This window comes from Hyperoodon ampullatus (assembly GCF_949752795.1).
Source record: "Hyperoodon ampullatus genome assembly, chromosome: 7".
Lineage (NCBI taxonomy): Eukaryota > Metazoa > Chordata > Mammalia > Artiodactyla > Ziphiidae > Hyperoodon > Hyperoodon ampullatus.
The window spans coordinates 60,580,919-60,601,487 of NC_136920.1; the positions used below are offsets into that span (position 1 = coordinate 60,580,919).

The 20,569-nt window shown below is 59.7% G+C and overlaps 2 protein-coding genes across 4 annotated transcripts; one reads left to right on the top strand and one right to left on the bottom strand.

Annotated features, from left to right (window-relative positions):
• Nucleotides 1–1,842: 1,842 nt before the first annotated feature.
• Nucleotides 1,843–5,797, top strand: PHOX2A (paired like homeobox 2A; the record flags this gene model as incomplete). 3 transcript variants are annotated; one of them, XM_079709115.1, is made up of 3 exons in its annotated part: nucleotides 1,843–2,059; nucleotides 4,224–4,431; nucleotides 5,296–5,797. In XM_079709115.1, the coding sequence occupies 3 exons, from the start codon at nucleotides 1,843–1,845 to the stop codon at nucleotides 5,795–5,797; spliced, it is 927 nt and encodes a 308-aa protein (XP_079565241.1). The 3 variants fall into 3 exon arrangements, with proteins under 3 accessions (XP_079565241.1, XP_079565242.1, XP_079565243.1); XM_079709116.1 differs by having other exon boundaries at nucleotides 4,224–4,411; nucleotides 5,321–5,797; XM_079709117.1 differs by having other exon boundaries at nucleotides 4,224–4,411; nucleotides 5,345–5,797.
• Nucleotides 5,798–6,475: 678 nt separating this feature from the next.
• Nucleotides 6,476–20,569, bottom strand: INPPL1 (inositol polyphosphate phosphatase like 1; the record flags this gene model as incomplete). The annotated part of the gene is made up of 28 exons (XM_079708003.1): nucleotides 6,476–7,299; nucleotides 7,411–7,544; nucleotides 7,797–8,469; nucleotides 9,802–9,942; nucleotides 10,038–10,116; nucleotides 10,362–10,517; nucleotides 10,610–10,697; nucleotides 11,131–11,219; nucleotides 11,358–11,471; nucleotides 12,032–12,121; nucleotides 12,253–12,334; nucleotides 12,569–12,657; nucleotides 12,754–12,853; nucleotides 12,971–13,109; nucleotides 13,411–13,507; nucleotides 14,118–14,235; nucleotides 14,539–14,735; nucleotides 14,819–14,921; nucleotides 15,260–15,366; nucleotides 15,457–15,607; nucleotides 15,721–15,819; nucleotides 15,986–16,075; nucleotides 16,183–16,276; nucleotides 16,520–16,660; nucleotides 16,909–17,029; nucleotides 17,255–17,405; nucleotides 17,498–17,561; nucleotides 20,373–20,569. The coding sequence occupies 28 exons, from the start codon at nucleotides 20,567–20,569 to the stop codon at nucleotides 7,209–7,211; spliced, it is 3,795 nt and encodes a 1,264-aa protein (XP_079564129.1). The 3' UTR covers nucleotides 6,476–7,208.

Sequence of the window (20,569 nt, forward strand, 5' to 3'; positions counted from 1 at the left end):
GCTGGGGGGAGGGATTCCAGGAGCCGTCTCTCATCCCCTGAAGACTCTGGTTGGTGACAAGGGGGCCCCCCTGCCTTCTTGCTGGGTCTCCACTTCTCCATCTGCAGGACTTGCCAAGATTAGGTGCAGGAGGCTGGGGGTTGGATGGGAAAGCTACTAAATCCTTAGGTGAGCTGCGAGGGTGGAAGAGTTCTCTATTCTCTTCTCCTGGAAAGGATTCTGTATCCTGTGGCCCCACAGTACGGAGACCAATGGCTAAGTCCTTGGAGCGCATCCGTGGCCAAGTCCAGACTGAGTCTAGGTGGTTTTCCTGAAGAAGAAAAAGGCCTCTGCAGGAGGGGGTGGAAGCTGAGAAAGAGTGAAGGGGTCATTTGGTTACTCCCCAGTCTTGACATTCATCACACACACACACACTCTGTGCCGAGGGTGCTGGGGACCAGAGAATCACACCCAGCAGCAGTGGGGAGAGGAGCTGATCTGTGGGACCTGGGGGAGGGGAGAGGCAGGCTGGGCCTTGAAGGTGCAGGGCAGGGTCGTGTGGCCTTCAGGACAAGTCAGGAGAGAGGCGACCCTCCCCCTCTGCAACTTCACACCGCGCTCCACTACAGTCCTTCTGCCTGCTGGGCTCTCCAGCTGGTGGGTCTCGGCTCTCCAAAGGCTTTTTCTCTCCGCCCCTTAGCCTCTGTTCCTCTGTTGTGTCTGTCCCTGGCCTTGTCTCACTGAGACTGACCCTCCGTGTGTGTCTGTCTCACTATCACTGCCCTGTTTTGTCTCATCTCTCTCTTGATCTCCATCGCAATCCTTCTTTCCAACCGTGTCTCTTCCCTGTGTTTTCTGTCTCCATGCCTGCCTCACTTGCTTTCTCTGTCCCCCTCTCTGTCTCTCTCTTATCTTTGTTTCCTCTATCTCTGCCTTGTCCCACCTCCTTCCCTTCCTTCGTCTTGTACATGTTTCACCTTTGTCGCCACCTCTGTCCCTGTCTCCCTCTTGCCGCCCCCCACTCCCCCCCGCCCACGTCTCCAATCTATCTCTCTCGTCCATGTGTCATCCTTATCTCCATCTGTGTACCTGTATCTCTCTTGTCCCTTTCTCCATCTTTCTCCATCACTGTTTCTGTCCCTTTCTCTCCCTGTCTCCATCTCTGTCTCCTCTCTTCATCCACATCCTCTGTCCCCATCTCAGGCCCCGTCTCTTCCTCGTCCTTGTCTTCATTCCCCCTCCTGAGCCATCTCCGTGGTCCCTTCCGGGATGGGACCTCGTTGGGGGCGGGGCCGAGGGACTGGATCGGAATAACTCGGTTATCAGGACGAATTGAATTAACTTCTTCACACGAGCGCCGCCGGGCCTGTTTCCCCTCCCTTCTGCGGGGCCGCAGGTGGGGAGGCCAGGGAGAGGGGTCGGGACCCTACGGCTGGGCACGATGCATAGACTGAAGGTCTGGTCCGGATTGGGGCGGGATGGGGGACTCTAGGGATGGGGCCCCGCGCAGCCTGCCCTGCACATCCCGAGCTCTAAGAGGGCGGCGGCGACCCTTTGGGGTGGGGGTCGGGGGCGGCTGGGGGCGGGGCCTTGGCCGTCCAGACCCCGCCCCGACGAGCTCGCCCCGCCCCGCCCCCTCCGCGGGGTCCTACGCGTTAAAAGGCGCGCGGGCCGGGTTGGGCTGCACTTGCGTTGCACCAGGGCGGAGCGCGGCCGCGACGGGGCGGGCGGACTCGCGAGCACTGAGAGCCGGCCTCGGGTCCTCGGCCCCTGGCGCTCCAACCCCCATCTTGACCCCCACCCGGCCTGGGACACCAACTCCCACCCGGCCCGGCCCGGCCCCCGCCCCCGCCCCCCGGGCCGATGGACTACTCCTACCTCAATTCGTACGACTCGTGCGTGGCGGCCATGGAGGCGTCCGCCTACGGCGACTTCGGCGCCTGCAGCCAGCCCGGCGGCTTCCAGTACAGTCCCCTGCGGCCCGCCTTCCCCGCGGCCGGGCCTCCCTGCCCCGCGCTCGGCTCCTCCAACTGCGCGCTTGGCGCTCTACGCGACCATCAGCCTGCGCCCTACTCGGCAGGTGAGCCCAGCCCCGGTACAACCCTCCTTCCAAATCCTACGGCACCCCTAGCCCCTGCCCTACTCGGCTAGTGGTTGCGACTGTCCCGCACAGCCGCCACAATCTCTGCCCTAGCCAGACCCTCCAACTCCCCGCGGGATCCACAGTCCCTCGTGTAAGACGGGGTTCCCTAGGCAGAGTTGAGCCCCACCCTCTCCTCCTTCCCGTTCCTCTTCTCGCTGCCGTATCCCTATCCCGTGCTCTTTGGGTCAAGGAAATAGATCCCCAGTGTAGCCCCAGGCTCCTCACCAGGCCCTCCCCTGCCCATCTGCAAAGACTGACCACTAAACCTCTCCATGCCCTGTATCCTTGGAAAATGCTCTCGGCTCAGGCCAATAAGACCTCCCATCCTTATCATTCCCACCCCGCTTCATGCCCGACCCCCAGCATGGACCCCAGCGTCAGATGAGCTGCCCAGCTGGGAGCCTTCCCAGAGCCCCAGCACCATCAAGCCCCTACTGCCTGGTTTTGAACCCATCCTACCTGTGCCCAAACCCTCTTGCACTACTGAAACCCATTCTGTGGCCAGAAGAAAAGGATGCTCAGCTCATTAAGCAACTTTCATTTCCCCATGCCTCCTGGAGATTCTCCCAGCTAGAGTACTGCAGAACCCAGAAGCAGCCCCGTGCAATACCCAAGTCCCCTGATCCAGGATCCCCATCTGAACCTTCAACCTCGTGGAGCCTCTTAGCCACCCCCATTGCTCCAGTTAGAGTTCAAGCTGCCCCACCCATCCTCCTTATCTTCTTCCTTCCTGGGAAGACCACCGGGACCCAGTAGAAGATTGGGACCTGTGTGGTGGGGAGGGATGGTGAGAGAGACCTGGATTTGGAGAAGTGAGAACCAGGGAGATGGAGTCAGAAACTGGAACGGGGATGGGGAGATTAGGTACTCTGGGTCATATGCAGATGGGGACTGGGGAGCTGGAAACAGGAAATGGGGAGATGGGCCCTAGAAAGATGGAGGTCTGAGATGGAGAAGATGGGGACAGATACAGAGAGATGTGAGCAGAGACGGGAAGATTGGGGTACTTGGGAGAAATGGGGAACCAGGGTTGGGGAGATGGAGATAAAAACCAGGTGATGGGGACAGGAATTATGGGAGATGGGGACCAAGGAAGATTGAAAACAGAGATGAGAAAGATGGGGATAGGAATGGGGTGTTGGAGACAAGGATTAGGGGAGGTAGAGAACTAGGGAGGTATGACAAAGACAAGGATATTGGGGATCCCTGGAGAACAGGGAGAACTAAACGGGGGCTGGAGACAAGGATGGGGAGATAGTGTCAGAAACACTGTCTGTGGGGCAATGGGTACTGGGAAGGGGTAGTTGGGAGACAGGGATGGGAAGAGTGAAGGGAAGGGGTGGGGCTGGTTTTTGGAGGAGTTGGGAGACAGAGAGAGGTGTCTGGGAGGAAGAAGAAGGGCAAAGAGAAGATGGAGGAACCTGGGAGGGGAGAAATAAGAACCTTCTCAATGGGCACAAAGAGAAGAATGGTCCAGGAGGGGAAAGTTGCAGATAGATGTGGTTGGAGAGAGATGAAAAAGAGAGGGGGACACCTGGAAGAGAATGCGATATGAGATCGGGCTGAGGAAATGAGGCCTAGGAAGGAGAGGGATGCAGGGTAGAGGCGGCCAAATTTTCACATGTCAGAGAGTCCGTGGCAGGGCTGAAAGTAGACCCGCGGTCCGTGACTGGTTACTGGGGAGACACAGGATGTTGATGAGACCTGACAGACAGCTAAGGCTAGAGTGCATAAGCAGGACCTGAAGTCAGGCCGACTGAGGGAGAAACACACTGAGGGTCGGGTCCGGTAGACTGGCGGGAGATAGAGGGAACACTGCGGAGGGCCAACGACAGGCCAGCAGTCTGGATCCGAGGATCAGATTTTGGTTCCCTCTCTGCGGCTCTTGGGCCACAGGCCTCCCCGCGCCCCGTCCGCTTTCACCCCTGCCGGCTCCATCCAGCGATAGGGAAGCCGATCCGTACTGAGAGGACCAAGCCGAGGGGCCAGGTCAGGGGCGGGGGATGGTGAGCGATCCCTCAGGGGCAGAACACAGCGGGCCGGGATCGGCCCCTCACATTCCCACCCTCGTTGATTTCCCCCCTCCTGCACACACCCGTAGTGCCCTACAAATTCTTCCCGGAGCCGTCGGGCCTGCACGAGAAGCGCAAGCAGCGGCGCATCCGCACCACGTTTACCAGCGCGCAGCTAAAGGAGCTGGAACGCGTCTTCGCCGAGACTCACTACCCCGACATTTACACGCGCGAGGAGCTGGCGCTCAAGATCGACCTTACCGAGGCTCGCGTGCAGGTGCGTGTTTGCGCGGAAGTGTGTGCGCGCGGAGCGGGGCCGGGAGGTTAGTGTCTGACATCTGTGGGTCCGAGGGACAGAGGGGCCTCACTCGGGCAGCGGGCGGGTACAGCCCGGGGGCGGTGAGCTAGGACCGGGGGCCAGGGTGCAGTCTGGAGGTGATTGGGCAGGAGAGGACCGGCAGCCCCGGGAGGCGGCGGGGCCAGGCGGGTCCTGAGGCCTTCGGAAGAACTGAGCTGTTCAGCCCCACGATATCTCCTCAGTCTCCCGGGTAGGGCTGGGCACGCAGAGTGATGCTTGGGAACCCAGGACGGAGACCGAGTGGATAGAGGGTCAGCTCCAGGTGGCCTCGGGGCCAAACGAGGCCGAGCAGTGGGGGAAAGCCAGTCAGCGCCTCCAGGTCCCCTCTTCGGCTCTGCAACTGTGAAACCTCTGAGCCTGGAACGCCTGGGTTCAGGGTAGGCATAGGAGCTGGGTCGGGACGGACTTTCGTCGATCTTACAAATCTGAGTACAGATGTTCAGCTGGCACGCCTTTACTGGAAACCCTGCACAAAAGGCTTCCCGAGTGCCCTAACCCTCTCTCCACTGCCGTGGGACGCTCCGGGGGGACTCCCGGAGCTTCTTGTAGGAAAGAACTGGGGCGAGGGCTTTGGGTGATGAGGAGAGCGAAGGCGGAGTTCCCTCCAGGAGACAGAGAACACTGGGAGGCGGCGGGATCCGCGGGTGAGCAGATCCCAAGGGGAAGACCCTAAGGACCTGGAGGAAGGGGCTAGTGGAAGAGGGGAGGGAGGCGAGAGACGAGGAGGGCAACGAGCAGAGTGGTGAAGGGGGTCAAGACTCCGAAGGCTGGTAATAATCCTGACCGGCCCCCTCCGGAAGAAGGTCTCACCGCGCCTGCCGGCCCCGGGATGACCGGCCCCTGTGCCCGCAGGTCTGGTTCCAGAACCGCCGGGCCAAGTTCCGCAAACAGGAGCGTGCGGCCAGCGCCAAGGGTGCGGCGGGCGCGGCGGGCGCCAAAAAGGGTGAGGCGCGCTGCTCGTCTGAGGACGACGACTCCAAGGAGTCCACGTGCAGCCCCACGCCCGACAGCACCGCGTCGCTGCCGCCGCCGCCGCCTGCGCCCGGCCTGGCCAGCCCGCGCCTGAGCCCCAGCCCGCTGCCCGCCGCCCTGGGCTCCGGGCCTGGAGCCGGGCCGGGGCCACAGCCGCTCAAGGGCCCGTTGTGGGCCGGCGTGGCGGGCGGTGGGGGCGGCGGACCGGGCGCGGGCGCGGCGGAGCTGCTTAAGGCTTGGCAGCCGGCGGAACCCGGGCCCGGGCCCTTCTCGGGGGTTCTGTCTTCCTTCCACCGGAAGCCCGGCCCCTCCCTGAAGACCAATCTCTTCTAGCTGCCGACCTCTAGAGGCTCCGGGCCTGCCGCCTGAGACGCCCCTGCCCCTCCAGGATCTGACAGAGTCCCTCCTCATCCTGGCCGCCTGCCTGATGTCCCCATCTGTCCCACCCCCAACCGTGTCTGACACCTATGTGTGCCCTCCCCAGCTTTGGAGACCAAGTCAGGGCCACTCTCGTCCTCACCCACCCCTACTCAGTGGAGGGGGATACTTTTCACTGGGATGCCCTCCAGGAGAGCCCAGAACCCCTTCTAGCCTGGTTTTCTTCAGAACCGGAACCAAACAACGCCTGGCCCTAACACAGTGCCCAGAGGTGACTCCTCAAACGGGGACAGCCCGGCTTCCTCGCCTGCCCCTGCAGCTGGCTGGGTCACTCAGCTTGGAGAGCAGTCTGCTGCTCCAGCCCTTGGGCCCACCCACACTGACCCCACCCGTGCAAAGGCTGGTCGTCATTGGGATAACAAGTGGCCTGAAGGGTCCCACCACCAATTTCTCCCTCATGCGTCCCCTCCCATCCCCAGCCGGTCTGGCACAGAGGGCAGGCCCATTAGATGAGTGGAGGAGCTGCCAGGTCAACGGGACAGAGGGGCTTCCTCGTTCCTGTTTTTTTGTCGTTGCTGTTGTTGCTCCTTTCCTTTGAAAAACTTGTAATTTATTGAGGTGAGTTTTGCTCAATCCAAATAAAACTTAATTTATTGAAGACAGCACACCGGCAACCCTTCTGAGTACCCACGATGGGGACAGGCTACCTGCAAGAGACCGGTTCCTCTTGTGACCAGCGAGGAACCCCGAGCTGCCACACAGCCCCAGGGCAGGGCGGTACAGACCAGGAGACAAAACTAAGCAAACTGGCGCTTTATGGCCAAAATTATTCCCTCCCACTTAAACCGGCCCCCATAACATTAAAGTGCCCGCCCTCCCTAAGGCCATACAGAAAAGCTTAAATAAACCCCAGCCCAGTTCTCGGGCTATTCCTTCATTTCCGGACGGACACCCCCCAGAATGGGGGTTGGGAGAGGTCCTAGCCGAGCCCCTCCACCCGTGGTTCAGGCCAGGCGGAGGGCAGCAGGAACAACGGTGAAAGTGGGGGCCCACGACGTACCCATATGGACCCCATGGCCTCCCGGGGGCTGGAGGAGGGGTCCAGAAAGGGAGGACAGCACCAGAATAACCAAGATCCTCGGTAACCACGGCAACTGACCTCCCGGGCCCCAACTCTAAAAGGTGAGGGGCAGGATGTCCTAACTAGGGCATTCCAAATGATTGGGCAGTAGGGAACGCAGATCCCCAATAAATAGGCAGAGAAGTACTGCCCCGCCTGCTCGTAACTTTTCAACTCCGGAGCTCTGGCTGGGCCTTCAAGGGCAGGTTGAGGCGCTCAGTTCTTAGCTTCGCAGTGCCACCGCGATCACTTGCTGAGCTGCAGGGTGTCCAGAAGGAGGCGCTTGTGAGCCGGGTCCTGCACCCCAGCTTCCTCCAGATCTTCTTCGGTGATGTCGCTGTAGGGGTAAAATACGCTGGGAGAAGGGCGAGGTGGTCCAGAGAGCCCGTAGCTCCGCCCCCGAGGCCAGCCCCACCCCCACCCCGTCCACCTCCAGCCCCGCCCCCACCTGAGAAACTCCAGGTCGTCCCAGCCATTGTGCACCAGGCCCTCCTCATAGCGCTCCAAGCCGATGGCCCGCAGCCAGGCTCCCATGCCTGCCTCGCCCAGCCCACCAGACCGCCCGACCTGCGGGCACGGAGCCTGAGGGAATAGGGCACGTCAGAGAGAGCACTGAGGGTGCCTCACACGCTGAAGGACCTATACACAGCCACATTCTACCGCGTGCTCTGGGGTGGGGAGAGAGGCCAGGAGCGGTTCTGGTTCATATGACCTCCAACTCCTCCCCAGTGCCCAGCTCAGGGCAGAGGCAACACCACTGAGTGCTGAATGAAGTAAAAGTATACCACGACCCATGGGCAAGCACACACCGACAGACACCCCTAGTCCACATACCTCTTCTGCCAGGTCCTCCTGGATGCTCTCTCGGATGCGAGGTGGAGGGAAGCTGAGAGGCCGGCCATAGTCCGAGGGCAGCCCCCGGGGTGGCTGCAGCTCGAGGGGGCCTGGCAGGAGCACGGAGCGGCCAGGCCCAGCAGGAGCGTAGTCCACCTCACTCAGTGTCTTGGCCATCTGTAGCACTGAGCAGGAGCGATCATCCCCACTGGCTGCCTCCCCCAGGAAAGTGCTGGTGGGTGAGGGGCCTGGGGGCAGTGGGGGTCTTGGATGGGCCTTGGGAGGTGGTGGGCCACGGGCCTCACCCGCACTGCGGCCCCGGATCACTGGCCCTGGCAAAGGATCCAGGCTGGGGGGCAGGAAGATGGCCGAATCTGGCAGAGGTGGGGGTGGAAAGTCTGGAGGGGGCAGTGTGCCCCCAGACTCTTCATCTGATGAGCTTCCCTCTCCCACACGGGGAGGCCGGTGGCGCCCAAGCTGCGGAGCAGGCACTGTGATGGCCACTTTGTTCTTGGTGGCAGGTGGGACAGGGGCCCTGGCAGGCGAGGGTGGCTCCGGGGGCAGCAGCTGGTGTGGGACCCCTTCAAGGACGTAGTAGGCAGGGTTATTGAAGCTGTTCTTGGGTGAGGGAGCCACCACCCCTTCCAGCTCTGGAGCGCCCTCTGGCTTCAACCTGGGTTTGGGAGCAGAATAACTAAATCAGGACCCAGCAACCCAAAGGGAAGGCGGTGGGTGCAGTGGAAGGAGAACTGGACTGCGAGTCAGGAGACGTAAGCCCCTGGTCCTAGACTTGCACGTGACCTTGAGCACATCACTTTCCCTCTCTGGCCCTTGGGGTGCTCATCTCTAAAACTGGGGAGACAGGGGAGTTGAATGGATAACCCCTAAACTTCCTTGCCTTGGTCGCTAAGATTCTGCAATCTTTTTTGATTTTGTAACGGTGAAAGCGGAGCGTAAATGGGTGAAAACAGAGGCCAGAAGGCAGGACAATAAAAGTCTTCAATGAGAATGACCAGCCAGATTCGGAAAGCCATCTGAGGCCGATCTACTGGGGAATCTTACTCAGGGATTCAGGTTAGTTTTACTCAAGCCTGGAGATAAAACCAAGGTGACTGATAACAGCTGAAGATGATTGAAAACACACCAGCAGTTTTTATTTACGTTCAAGTAACAACTGGATATAATTAAAAAGCAAGCCTCACTTTTCCAAAGTATGACCCACAGAATACTACAGTTGACCACTGAACAACACGGGCTTGAACTGCACGGGTCCACTTATACGCAGATTTTTTTTCAGTACTGCAGCACTACATGATCTACAATCCACAATGGTTGAACCCGTGGATGTGGAACTGCGGATACGGAAGAACTGGGGATACAGAGGGATGACTATAAGTTATACACCCCTAACCCCTGCCATGTTCAGGGGTCAACTGTAGTTCCCCAGGATATTAATAGTTATTGCATGGAAAAGTTTCCTGGCCCATTAAGTTTGGGAAACTATATTCAACAGAGTTGAAAAAGGATTTCCTTCCTGTCCACATGCTCAGAGCTTTTGCTGATACTATTGTGCACTGGGAATACCTAAGAAAAGAATCTAGCAACAACCATTTCCCAAACTCATTTGACAACAAACCAGTTACCAGCGGGGGCATCTTGTAGGACAGTGGTCCATAGAACGCCCCTAGGGAAATCCGTGCTGAGACGAAGGCCTATCCCCAAACAGAAGGCTCAAGTTAAGTGTTTACACGGAGGGAGCTGTTGCAGAAACAATTTCTAATTCTATTTTTTAAGGCAGAATTGAGAGGAAAGGCTGACTGTGCTCCCTTTGACCAGAGAGCCACACCTTCAGGAGGCCTGGCTGGCCAGTGGCCACGAGCGTAGGGCCCTGGCACCTCCGGCCATGCGGCAGCAGAGCAGCCAAGCAGCAGGTGATCCCCAAGCTGGCCCTGAGAGCCACGCACAGCGATGGATAAAGTCGGGGGTGACAGTTTCCTTCTCTCACCTGGGGGTCAAGGGCTCCTCCCGGGGAGCAGCTCGAGGTGGGGCTGGGGGCCTCCCAGTTGGTGGTGGTTTCTCTGGTTCTTCAAATAACTTGGAGAGCGGACAGGAGGCCTCTGTGGAGGCTGGCTTGCGGCTCCCTGACCTGCCAGGGGTGCACAGGGGAGGAGGGGTGAAGTACGGGTTGACCAAGAGCCCCCGGGCACCCCTCACGTAGCATACCACACAGCCCCAGCTCACCTGGGCTCCTGGCTGCCTCGGGACACAGAGGGGGCTTTGCTCTTTGCTCCTGCCTCATCCTTATCAATGCTGATCCACTCTGGGGGAGGAAGGGAAAGGAGACTCAGAGGAGACTTGGGGTCCTGCATCCCACAGACACCCCAATGGGCTGCTAGCCCCTTCCCAGCTACTCCTTAGGGCAGGCCCACCCCCAGACCTGGCTGCAGAACTGCCAAATGTTCCAGGGATTCCAACATGCCCTCCCTGCAGCCCTGGTCCTCCCCTCCTAGACCCGCCCACACCACCCCGTCTTGTGCCCCACACCCCTCCCAATGGGGCCCCCACCATAGAGTCGCTCACGGGTGCCCAGGCGCTCTGTGGGCACCCGCACCTTCATGGAGCCACGGATGTTGCCTGTCTCCTCGCCGCGGTGGGACAGGAAGGTCAGGAACTGCTGGGCCGTGCTGCCAATCATGGACTTGAGCGCCACCACGCACTCCCCTGAAGGGCAGATGGAGCAGACCAGCGGACTGCCAAGCCTTTCTAGGGCCCTGCCCGGCTTTCTGTGCCCCTTGGCCCCCCTCGACCCTCACCATAGGATTCGTAGCCGTCCATGGACTTGACTGTGAGCAGGAGGTGCTGGTCCTGCAGGTACTCGATGTCAGCCAGAATGGGCTTGAGCTGGGGCGCAGAGAGGCCCAGTGAGGAACAAAGGCCCACCCGCCCCCTCCTGCCACACCGCCACTCACCCCACCCTCAAGCTCGTCCGTGCTCACTCCCGTCCACTCTTAGGAAAGATCCTAATCCATAAGGTAGAAGACACAGTCCTGCATGGGCCTCTCAGAGCACTTAACAGCCCTGTAATTACTTTTCTGCAATGACCAACACAGGACCTGATGTTTAGCAAAGGCTCGAGAGCTATTCATTGAACGAATGAACGAACCAGCTGCAACTTGGCTCCCCCCACTCCCCCAAACAAAGCATGTGCCCTCATCCTCACTCACGCCCACCCCACACACAAGCCCATGCTGCCAGCTCTGCCCGCCCTCCCAGGCAGGCTCCAGGTGGCGCTCTGCTGCACCTCCCTCTCTGTGGCCTCACCCACAAGCCTCACCGTGGGCAGCTGGCGTGAGGACCACTGCACCTTGAGGAAGTTGATGTTGTCACTGCTCTGGGCATCATTTTCGAAGCTCTTCTTGTACTCTGGGTGGGGGTGGGGGACACCCAACTGAGCACCACCTCTCAGCTTCCCTTCTCTCTAACTAGAGGGCTGACCACTCTGGGCACCTCGGGCCTCCCATCCCCTCTGGCCCACACCCAGCCCTGGGCCCCGCCTCTGACCCTCCAGGCAGGTGGAGTAGAACTCAATGAAGAACTTGGTGCGGCTGGCTGTCTTCACAATGGCCTCGATGCTCTCAAACTCGATGTAGGCCTGGTCTGAGGTCTTTGAGAGCCCTGAGGGGCAAAGGGAGGAATATAGACAGGAGGGCTGAGAGGGTGGCAGAAGGAACGGGACAGAGAGACTGAGTGCTGGGACAGGGAATCAGCAGCCCTCGCAGAGCAGGAGGGAAGGCCAGGAGGGGCCTCCTCCATCCCAAGCAACCAGTAGCGAGACCCCAAAGCCCAGACCTGGGACTGGGACAAACAGACAACCCAAGATGAGAGACCATCTGAGAGAGGGCCAGGGACCAGAATGCCTGCAGGATATGCCCGCCAACAACCCACCACACCACCAGGCACACTCGGGTACTCAAGTGGCCCCAGGCGCATACACACACGTACATGTTTACGTTCACATGCTCTTGGGCATGTACCTCCTGTGATGACCCAGGCAACACAGACACATCACATATTCAGAAAGATTCCTACACGTACATGTAAACACACACACACACACACACACACACACACACACACACACACGTACACGTATTCAAACCTATGCACATCCCCAGGCCAGCACCTGCAGCCACCCAGATGGATGCCACACCCACAAGCACATCCAGAATAGCCACCTTTCTTGGAGATGAACTGAGAGGTAACTCCAACCTCAAATGTCCCAAACACGGGGGAGTGGTCGCTGGTGACGATGTCATCTGTACAACCTGGGGAGGGGAGTAGGAATGAGGGCTCAGGGGAAAGCTCCTTATTCTCTGCTGGCACTTCCCAAAGCTGAGGCAGAGTTGGGTCAGTGACCACCCAGGATCACCCATCACCCTGTCTGGGAGGCTCTGACCATAGGAATTGCAGATGATGTGGGTCTCGGGATAGGACTTCCAGAGAATCCGGTCACACCATGAAGGCACGTTGGTCCGGACCTGGGGCAGGGGATGGCAGCGTGGTCAGAGGTCAGCTGGGGCCCCACCACAGTGGCCCTAGCGCCCACCTCCTTCCTCGGATCCTCACAACATGCAGCATCACCCCTGAGGCCCCAAGGGGCCACAGAGCCGGAGCGGTAAGTGCGGAGGCCTGGACCCTTGACCCCACACACACTCTTGATTCACTGCAGCCCTGGGGGGTCTCCCCAGGCCCAGCTCCTTCTCTTCACTCACCCCAGTTGGCTTCTGCTTGTGCCAGGCGTATGTGTCCCGGGAACCCCGCTCATAGCGGTAGGTGGGTGGGAAGGAGATCTCCTCCTCACCTAGGGAAGGCGGCGGATGGAGGAGTCAGGCCCGGAAGACCCAGGGACACCACAAGGATCCTGGCCCTCAGGGATCCCCGCTGGGCCCATACTCACTGAATCGAAGGAAAACCTTGTGCTTTTCCCGCTCCAGGTTGAGCTGGTCCACCCTGAGCAGGGGCTCAAACTCCTTCCTGCTGATGTAGTTCAGGATCTCCTGGGGTGGGGACATAAAGGCTGGAGACGTTCCCCCTCGAGCCAAAGCCAGAGGTGAGAGCCCCCCTGGCCCCCAGCCCAGCCTCCCTACCAGCCACCTGCCGGGCCCTGCTCACACCTGTATATCCATGTCAAGGCGGTAGTTGAGGTCCCCGAACCAGAAGAGGTGAGTGAAACGCAGGGAGATGTCAAAGGCACTGAGCTGCCGGTCACCCAGCGAGAGCAGCCGCAGGATGTCCAGGTAGTTCTGGTTCCGTCTACAGTGGGGGTGGGGGGAGGCCTCCAGGGTCAGGTGTCAGGGACAGGTGCGAAGGGAAGACATCTCTGGCTGGGGTCAGGGATGGGCCAGGGATCAGGGTCCCTGGGGACAGAGGAAGGAACTGGGGACAAGGTCAAAGTCAGGGAGAGACAGAGGGGTCCTGAGTTGAGGTAAGGAAGAAGGGGGCCTTGGGGGACAGGGACGTAGGATGTACTATAGACTAGGATATGGGAGAGGGAATAGCTCTTTGGCGAATAGAGGATGAGGCTAAACAGACAGTTGAGAAGGTGCCCCCTCACCGGGCAGTCTTCTCATTTCCCGAGGTGAGGTGGCAATTCACAAAGCCAAACGAGGTGCCATTGAACATGAAGGAGACACCCACGGCCCCCTTGTTTCCTGTCAGGGCAATAGAAGAAGGCCTGAGTCACCCCCGGTGGGCTCCCAACTCTCCCCTCTGCCTGTCTAAGCAGCAGTGGGAAGATCCTCCCGACTTCCCCACATACCATGAGACAGGCAGGCCCCTGCACACACACCCATGCCCTCCTGGGGGTCCACACGGGGCACATGCAGCCCCATCTGGATGGCCTGGGTCTGTCGGCATGTGTGAACAGAGAGCCCCTGGAGATCACAGGGGACCCCAATGGTGAAGCTGCAAGAACCTGCAGATTCTGAGCAGAATCTATCCTGAGGGACCACTGGACTGCAAACAGGGAGACCTGTGCACTATGTCAGGTGCCGGGCTCTACCACGTACTAGCTGTGTGACCTTGGACAGCTCACTTGACCACTCTGGGCCTGAGTTTTATCATCTAAGAAATGGAGGTAATTATCCTGGCCCTGCCTTCCTGGTGGGGCTGGAAGAGATTTAGAATACGAACATGCTTTGCAAAGTTCAAAGAGTTCTATAGATGGGAAAGCTGAGACTACCCAAAAGGGGGAGACCCTGGACCCTGGGCTGGAGAGGAAGCAAGAAGCGTGGACAGAGGGACCCCACCCTCCCTACTCACCCAGGGTATTGGCGATACCAGTCTTCACGCTGGATGTACTGACATGGCTGATGCGGTTCTCATGCTCTGGCTTGACCAGCACAGCCACTTTAATGTTCCACAGTGACTGCATGGCAATCTGGGGAGGGGGTGCGGGGTCACCCCTGCCCCGATCTGGGCCCCTGTCCACATCTCCCCCACCCCGCCCAGCCCATAATACAGACTGTTCTGGATGTCACAAAATAGGAAGGGCTGCCACCCCTTTTTCCTGAGGGACCAGAGAGAAAGAGCCCTTCCCATAGCATAAAGGACTCCAGTTAGACTTCCTAAAGGATATGCCCAGGGACCAGAGGGAGAGCTCTCCAGGGTCGTGCGTGAGGTCAAGCAGGATAGTTGAGGGCGGTGTGTGAGGAGGCGGGCTGGACAAGAGGATGACCCTCACCGGGCGGTAATCCAGATCTGTGAGCTCCTTGAGGCTCCCGCGGAGCAGGTCCAGCCACTCGCGGTCGCCCACCGAGTTCTCCTGGGTCCCAAAAACATAGATGTCATGGGGTATGGTCACCGTGACCTCATCCAGGGTCTTCCCCAGACCCTTCGATGTGAACCAAGATGTCACATTTTTTGGAGGCGGCACACTTCCTGGAGGGGGAGTGGATGCAGGCGGTCAGGCCCCTGCATGGGGCCCTTCCTCTCTCCCACCCCAGCCCCTGCACGGGCCTGACCCATGTTCCAGGTGCCTATGAAGACGGAGATCATGTCGGGCTCGTCCTGCTTGGAGTGCTTATTCTTCATGAGCTGCAGCAGCTGGCAGAAGGCCTCCCGCTTCTGGGGGGACAGCAGCCAGTCAGGGGCAGGTGGGTGGCCAGGAAACCCCCTTCCACGGGGACACCCTGCTAGGTGGTAGGTCCAGGAGGAGACGGACATGCCTCTCTGGCTCACCACCATACACCCACTCCTCAAGCATACAACAGGTGCTCAGTAAACGTTCACTGAATGAATATTTGAATCCACCCTCGGGCCGCCCACTCTCAGCACACACACTCTCTGCTCCGTCAGAACTGCCCCCACCACGAGGGATGGCGTGCCTACATCATGTGTTCCCTCTCTTCCCATCCAGCAGGGACTCCTGCAGCCCCCAGTGGCCTGGCCCACCCGCTGCTCACCCGGGCGCTGACAAAGATGAAGTCCTTGCGCTGTGTCCGGTCCTTCTCTTTCTCAAACACGACGCCCAACTTGTTCTGGACCCGCTGGGACTTAATGAGCTGGCGGACTAGGGGATGGAGGATGGGGTCACACCAGCCTATGCCCTGAGGCCCAGGGGCCCACCCCGCCCCCCACCCCAGGCTGGGCCCTGGCTCACTGCGGTCATGCGTGAAGGTCGTCCAGTCCTCCTGTGAGTCCCGCTGTCTCCGCAGCAGCACCAGCCGCCCACCCTCCACGTCCACACTCAGCGTGAACTTCTGTGACTTCCCAATCTTGGTCAGGTCACCCAGGGTCACATCCAGCTTCACCTACAGGCCAGGAGGTGGAGGGGCTGCTGAAAAGACCTGGGGGCAGGCAGCACCCCCTTCACCTCCACCCACTCTTTACCCTGTGAGGTTCCCCCCCGCCCCCCACCATGTACCTCAAAGGCCTGCACGGGGATGGTCTTGGCCTTACGTGTGGATGGCTGCAGCGGGGTCGGGGGTGCTGTGGAACTCATGTCCTGTAGGGCCTTCAGGGCCTGGAGGGGGCAAGGACAGGGGAAGGTCAGGAGCCTTGCCGAGGGCTGGAGCGGGGAGGGACACGGCTGATGTGGGGCTCAGTGCTAAACTACAGATTCAGGGTTCAGATCAGTTAGAGCAACGCAAGTGGCTAGGGACTGGTGAGTGGATCAGGGGTCGGGGCACCTTCTTCTGGATGCCTGACAGGAAGTCCTTTAGCACTGACAGCTTTAGCACCAGGCTCTCTAGTTCCTGCTCCCCAGTCTGTGGTGGGTTCTGCGGGGAGAAGGAATGAGGCTCGTCCATGAGGCCACCAAGCAGGAGGCACCCCACCCAGTGCCAGAACACGAACCCGCTCCCCAGAGGTCTCTCCACAATCCCACCTGCTGCTGCAAAAGGCGGGTCACCATGGGCGAGCTCTGCTGGTCAAACACCTTGGACAGGATCTCCAGGCCCGACAGGACCTTGTCCACCTCACTATGAGAAACATCAGGTCAGAACTCCCCACCCCGACCCAAGTACAGGGAAGAGGGGCTGAGTGTGTAGCTTCAGCCACCACCGAGAGGATACAAGGGTTCAGGCGAGGAAAAGTCAGGAGGCAATAGCTGGTTCCTGGTTCAGGGCCAGAGGTCAAAGGTCAGGGCGTTTGTGTAGCAAGGCAGCGGGAGAGGACAGGTGAGAGGTAAGGGTGCAGCGCGCGGCGCTGGATGTCCCAGGTACCTGTGCAGCCTCCGGCATGAGGTGGCGAGGGTGCGGGTGAGGTGCGGCAGGTTGCTGGCTCCACCCCGCACAGCCTCCAGATCCAGCCCGTAGCTACCCTTCAGGTACTCGTGCGAGACAGTGCTCAGCCCATTGGGAGCACTTCAGGAGGGGTTAAGAAGTCAGTGGAGGCCCCGCTGACCCTGTCCCAGCACCCCCACCCCATTCCTAGGGGAGACGGTACAGGTGGCAGTCATAGTACGACAGGCCAGGGTGTCCGCCTCTGGGGCTGAGATGGGGTGGGGGTCCCTGGGGAGGGCTGGGGGCTTAAAGGTCTTCCCACCTTCGGTGAGGACACAGTTCTCAGAGAAGAAAGGGACTTCCTGCTCAGGAGGGGGTTGGGGTCTCACCTCTCAGCAGCCGGAGTCGTGGGGGTCTCAGGGGCTGGCAGGGGGCTGCTGGGCCCGAGGGGGGCAGAAATGCTGGTAGAGCCAGAGCGCGGGGGCAGTGGGGGCTTCTCATCCTCCCCATCTGTGGACAGGGGCCAGTGGGCAGCGGTGTGAGCCCCCTGCCCTCAGTGAATTACGGGGGACATGATGGCTGTCAGAGACTTGCGTGGAAAGGGGTAAAGGGCCCAGGCACCACGGAGAGTGGCAGCGGGCTTCAGCGGAGTCAGGCTGAGAAGATGGGGTGGGAGGTCGCAGGTAACGACCTGGGATGGGGGCAGGGAAGGCATTCATACACCGCGGGCAGCACCTGAGGCATCCCGGTCGTCCGGCAGGTCTGGCTCTCGCTCCCGCTCCACAGGCAGAAGCAGGGCACACACCAGGCCCTGGTTGGGCTGGGCGTACAGGCCGATGAGCTCCCCCAGGGTCTGGAAGCGGCGCACAGGCACACCCTGTGAGGTCTGCAGGCCAGCAAGAGTGGGAGAAGCGTCAGTCAGCTGGTTCCAAACCTTAGGCTGGAATCAAGGTCGGGGGTCAGGGTCTAAGCTCCTACCTGCACGGCCAGGAAATCTTCTCCATCAGGGAGAATCCGATACGTGTGCACGTGCTTCTGATACCTGACAGCAAAGCAGGGGATCAGAATCTGTCACCCCCAGGCTGAGGTCTAAGTCCCAAGACCCCCCCTTCCTCCTACCAACGGGCTCAGCCCCCAGGCCCCTCGTCTAGGTTTCCTTAAAGCTGTTTGCCTGGGCTGCACAGGGTTAATGATGGGGCCAGTCCCCTCTATCCTGCTAGTGCCAAGCAGAGCAGGAATGCCCAGACCCACCCCCCAACCCCAGGCCTACATACACTCCACACCCCCTGCAGGGCCCCGGAAGCACCAGGCAGCTCTTTTGTGGCCTCCACAGCTGTCTAAACAGACCCTCTGGGCTATGGTACCAGTCTGGGCCCCCCGCCAGAGTAAGAGTCCTCAGAGGCCTGGGTAACCCGTCTGCGTGCATGGGTGACGTGCTATCACACGTGTGCCTGCTACCTGTGTTTACACTGGTGTCTGGCTCTGCTGGAGTCAGGTGTGTCTGGAGCAGTTTTGCTGGAGGGTGTGAGGATATCATTCTAGGGCTTTCTCCCTCCTTCCCCAGACACCAGGAAATTGGGATGACCCATGGGGGCCCTCTATGGGAGAGGTGGGCCTCTAGGAGCCCCAAGCTAAGGAGGGGCAAGAGGGGTGCTGACAGATGGCAGCAACAGCTGAGCAGGTGACAGCTGAGCCTGGCCTGGATGGTACAGGCTGCACTCAGTGGGGGCGGAGGATCCCTCTGCAGCCGCACCTCAGGGCAGGCTTGCAAAGGGGGTCACCTGGGCCGTGTGTGTTGGGCAGGAGGTGGGTATTACTAGAGAGGACCAAATGCCTATTTGAGGAGACTCTACACCCTGGCCACAGGGCCAGCCTCTCCCCTCAGGTAAGCCCCGTTCAGGGGCTCTCCTGACCACTGGGCACAAGCTGTGTGGCTGTGTGTGACTGGGTGTGTTGGTTTTTGGACTGTGGGTCTGTGTTTGTAAGAATAATAGCATCCCATTAACTGAGTCCTGTCTCTGTGACAAGTCAGGTACTCAACGTCCTACAGACGTGATCTCATTTAATCCTCACATTTTAAGGCAGATATTATTATTATCCTTCTTCTCCAGAAGAGGAAACTGAGGCGCAAAGAAGAAAAGTGATTTGCCTAAGGTCATAGAGCAAGTAAAAGGTAAGTAAAAGGCAGAGTTGGCATTTAAAGTCAGGACAGAGGCCAGGACCTGTATCCTGGTCTGCTGGCTGGATTGACTGTGCCTGCTGGGGCAGGGCTGGGTCCTGAATGTTTCCCCTGTATGCGTGGGTGGCATACACAGGTAAGCAAGTATGTTTCTGATCACCCATCCCCAGGTTCCTGAGATGCAGGGAGTAACCAGAGTCAGCTGGTAAAGCTGAAGCCCTCACGCACAGACAGCCCCTCACCCCACCCATCCCCTCCCCTGGCAATGGAGCCAGGACTTTTCCCTCCTGGGACAATAATGTTCCCATCCAGACACAGGCCCAGCTGTCCCCCTCCCACTCAACAGCTGATCTAGCACCTGCCTCCCTCCCCTCCCTAATTAGGGGGTACGCCTCAGAGAGGGTTGGCATGCAGGACTCTAGGTTATTCATCTGCCTAGGCTGTCCCTCTTCAGTCCCCTATTGGGCCTCAGATATGGGACATAAGCTGAAACTTAAGGGACCCCTTCCTCTTCAGGTCCACTGCCTAGGCCAGGGTTGTTCAACCCTCAGCACCACTGACATTTTGGACTACATAATTCTTTGTTGTGAGGGACAGTACTGTGCATTGTCGGATGTTTAGCAGCAACCCTGGCTTCTACCCACTAGAAGCCAGTAGTACGATCCCAGTTGTGACAACCAAAAATGTCTACAGACATTGCCAAATGTCCCCTGAGGGGTAAAATCAACCCCAATTGAGAACCACTGGCCTAGGCCAGTGTACCCCTAAAGATGTGAGGAGAATAGAGGGGAAAGAGACACAGGGATAGGGACTTGGGAGGGCTCACGGGCCTGAGGAGGAACATAACTAGGTCTAAACAAAGCAGCCCCACCACTTCCCACTCACCACCTCCACTCCAGAGGCCTACAGGAGCCCACCCAAAGTCAGATCCTGGGGCTTGGGGGGCAGCTCACGAAGAAGACTCCAAAACTGAAAGTGCAAACTCACCAGACACCACTGCCATGCACGGCAGATGGGTACAAGCACAAAACCAGGCCCACTCAAGAGAGCTGCCAAGTCTAGCCCCACACTCAGCACCCATAGTTCAGGGCTAGGGCAGCAGGATCCCAGAGCCAGGGCACACACACTCACTCACTGATTCATGAAATTATGACATGGAGCCATACAGCCTCACTCCCCTTCTTCTCAACACCACCCTGTCCCCAGCCCCAGTCATACATATCCAGGCAGGCCCCAGCCTCAGTCCCAGGGCACAGAAAAGCCCCCTAAGGAAGCTGCTGGGCATCCCCACACACCCCATTAGTTCCTCTGGCCCCAACTCCCACTCAGACACCCAATCCCTACATAAACAGAAGTGCACACAACCGTGGGATGCACATCCTCACCCCTACCTGGAGGATGCCTGAGGGGGTCTGCCAGAGACTCCCTACACTTTCCCCAGTTACAGCGACCCTGGGCCGCAGGACCCCGCATACTCTGCCCTCAGTGCCGCAGCAAGTGCCCCCAGACACACAGCAGGAAGGAAGTGCTCCCGGCATCCTTCCTCAGGCCCAGCAGAAAGCCAAGGCCCCCACTGTGGCGGGCGCAGGCGTCCCACTGTCCCGGGCCCTCCCCACAGCACTCAACGAAGCCCGGGCCGTGCCCCCGCCCGCCAGGAGCCTCAGCCCCACTCACAGCACGCAGAGCGCGAAGGCTCCCGCCACGCTCTCGCTGTCTCGGACCAGGAAGCTGCCATCGCGGCCTGCCCGGGCCAGCAGCTCCTCGGCGGCGGCGCGGCTCAGGTCGCGGTGGTACCAGGCGGGGGCTGGGCTGCCCAGAGCGGCCCCAGGCCCGGCGCCCCCTGGGCCCGGCGCCCCGCACGCCGAGGCCAT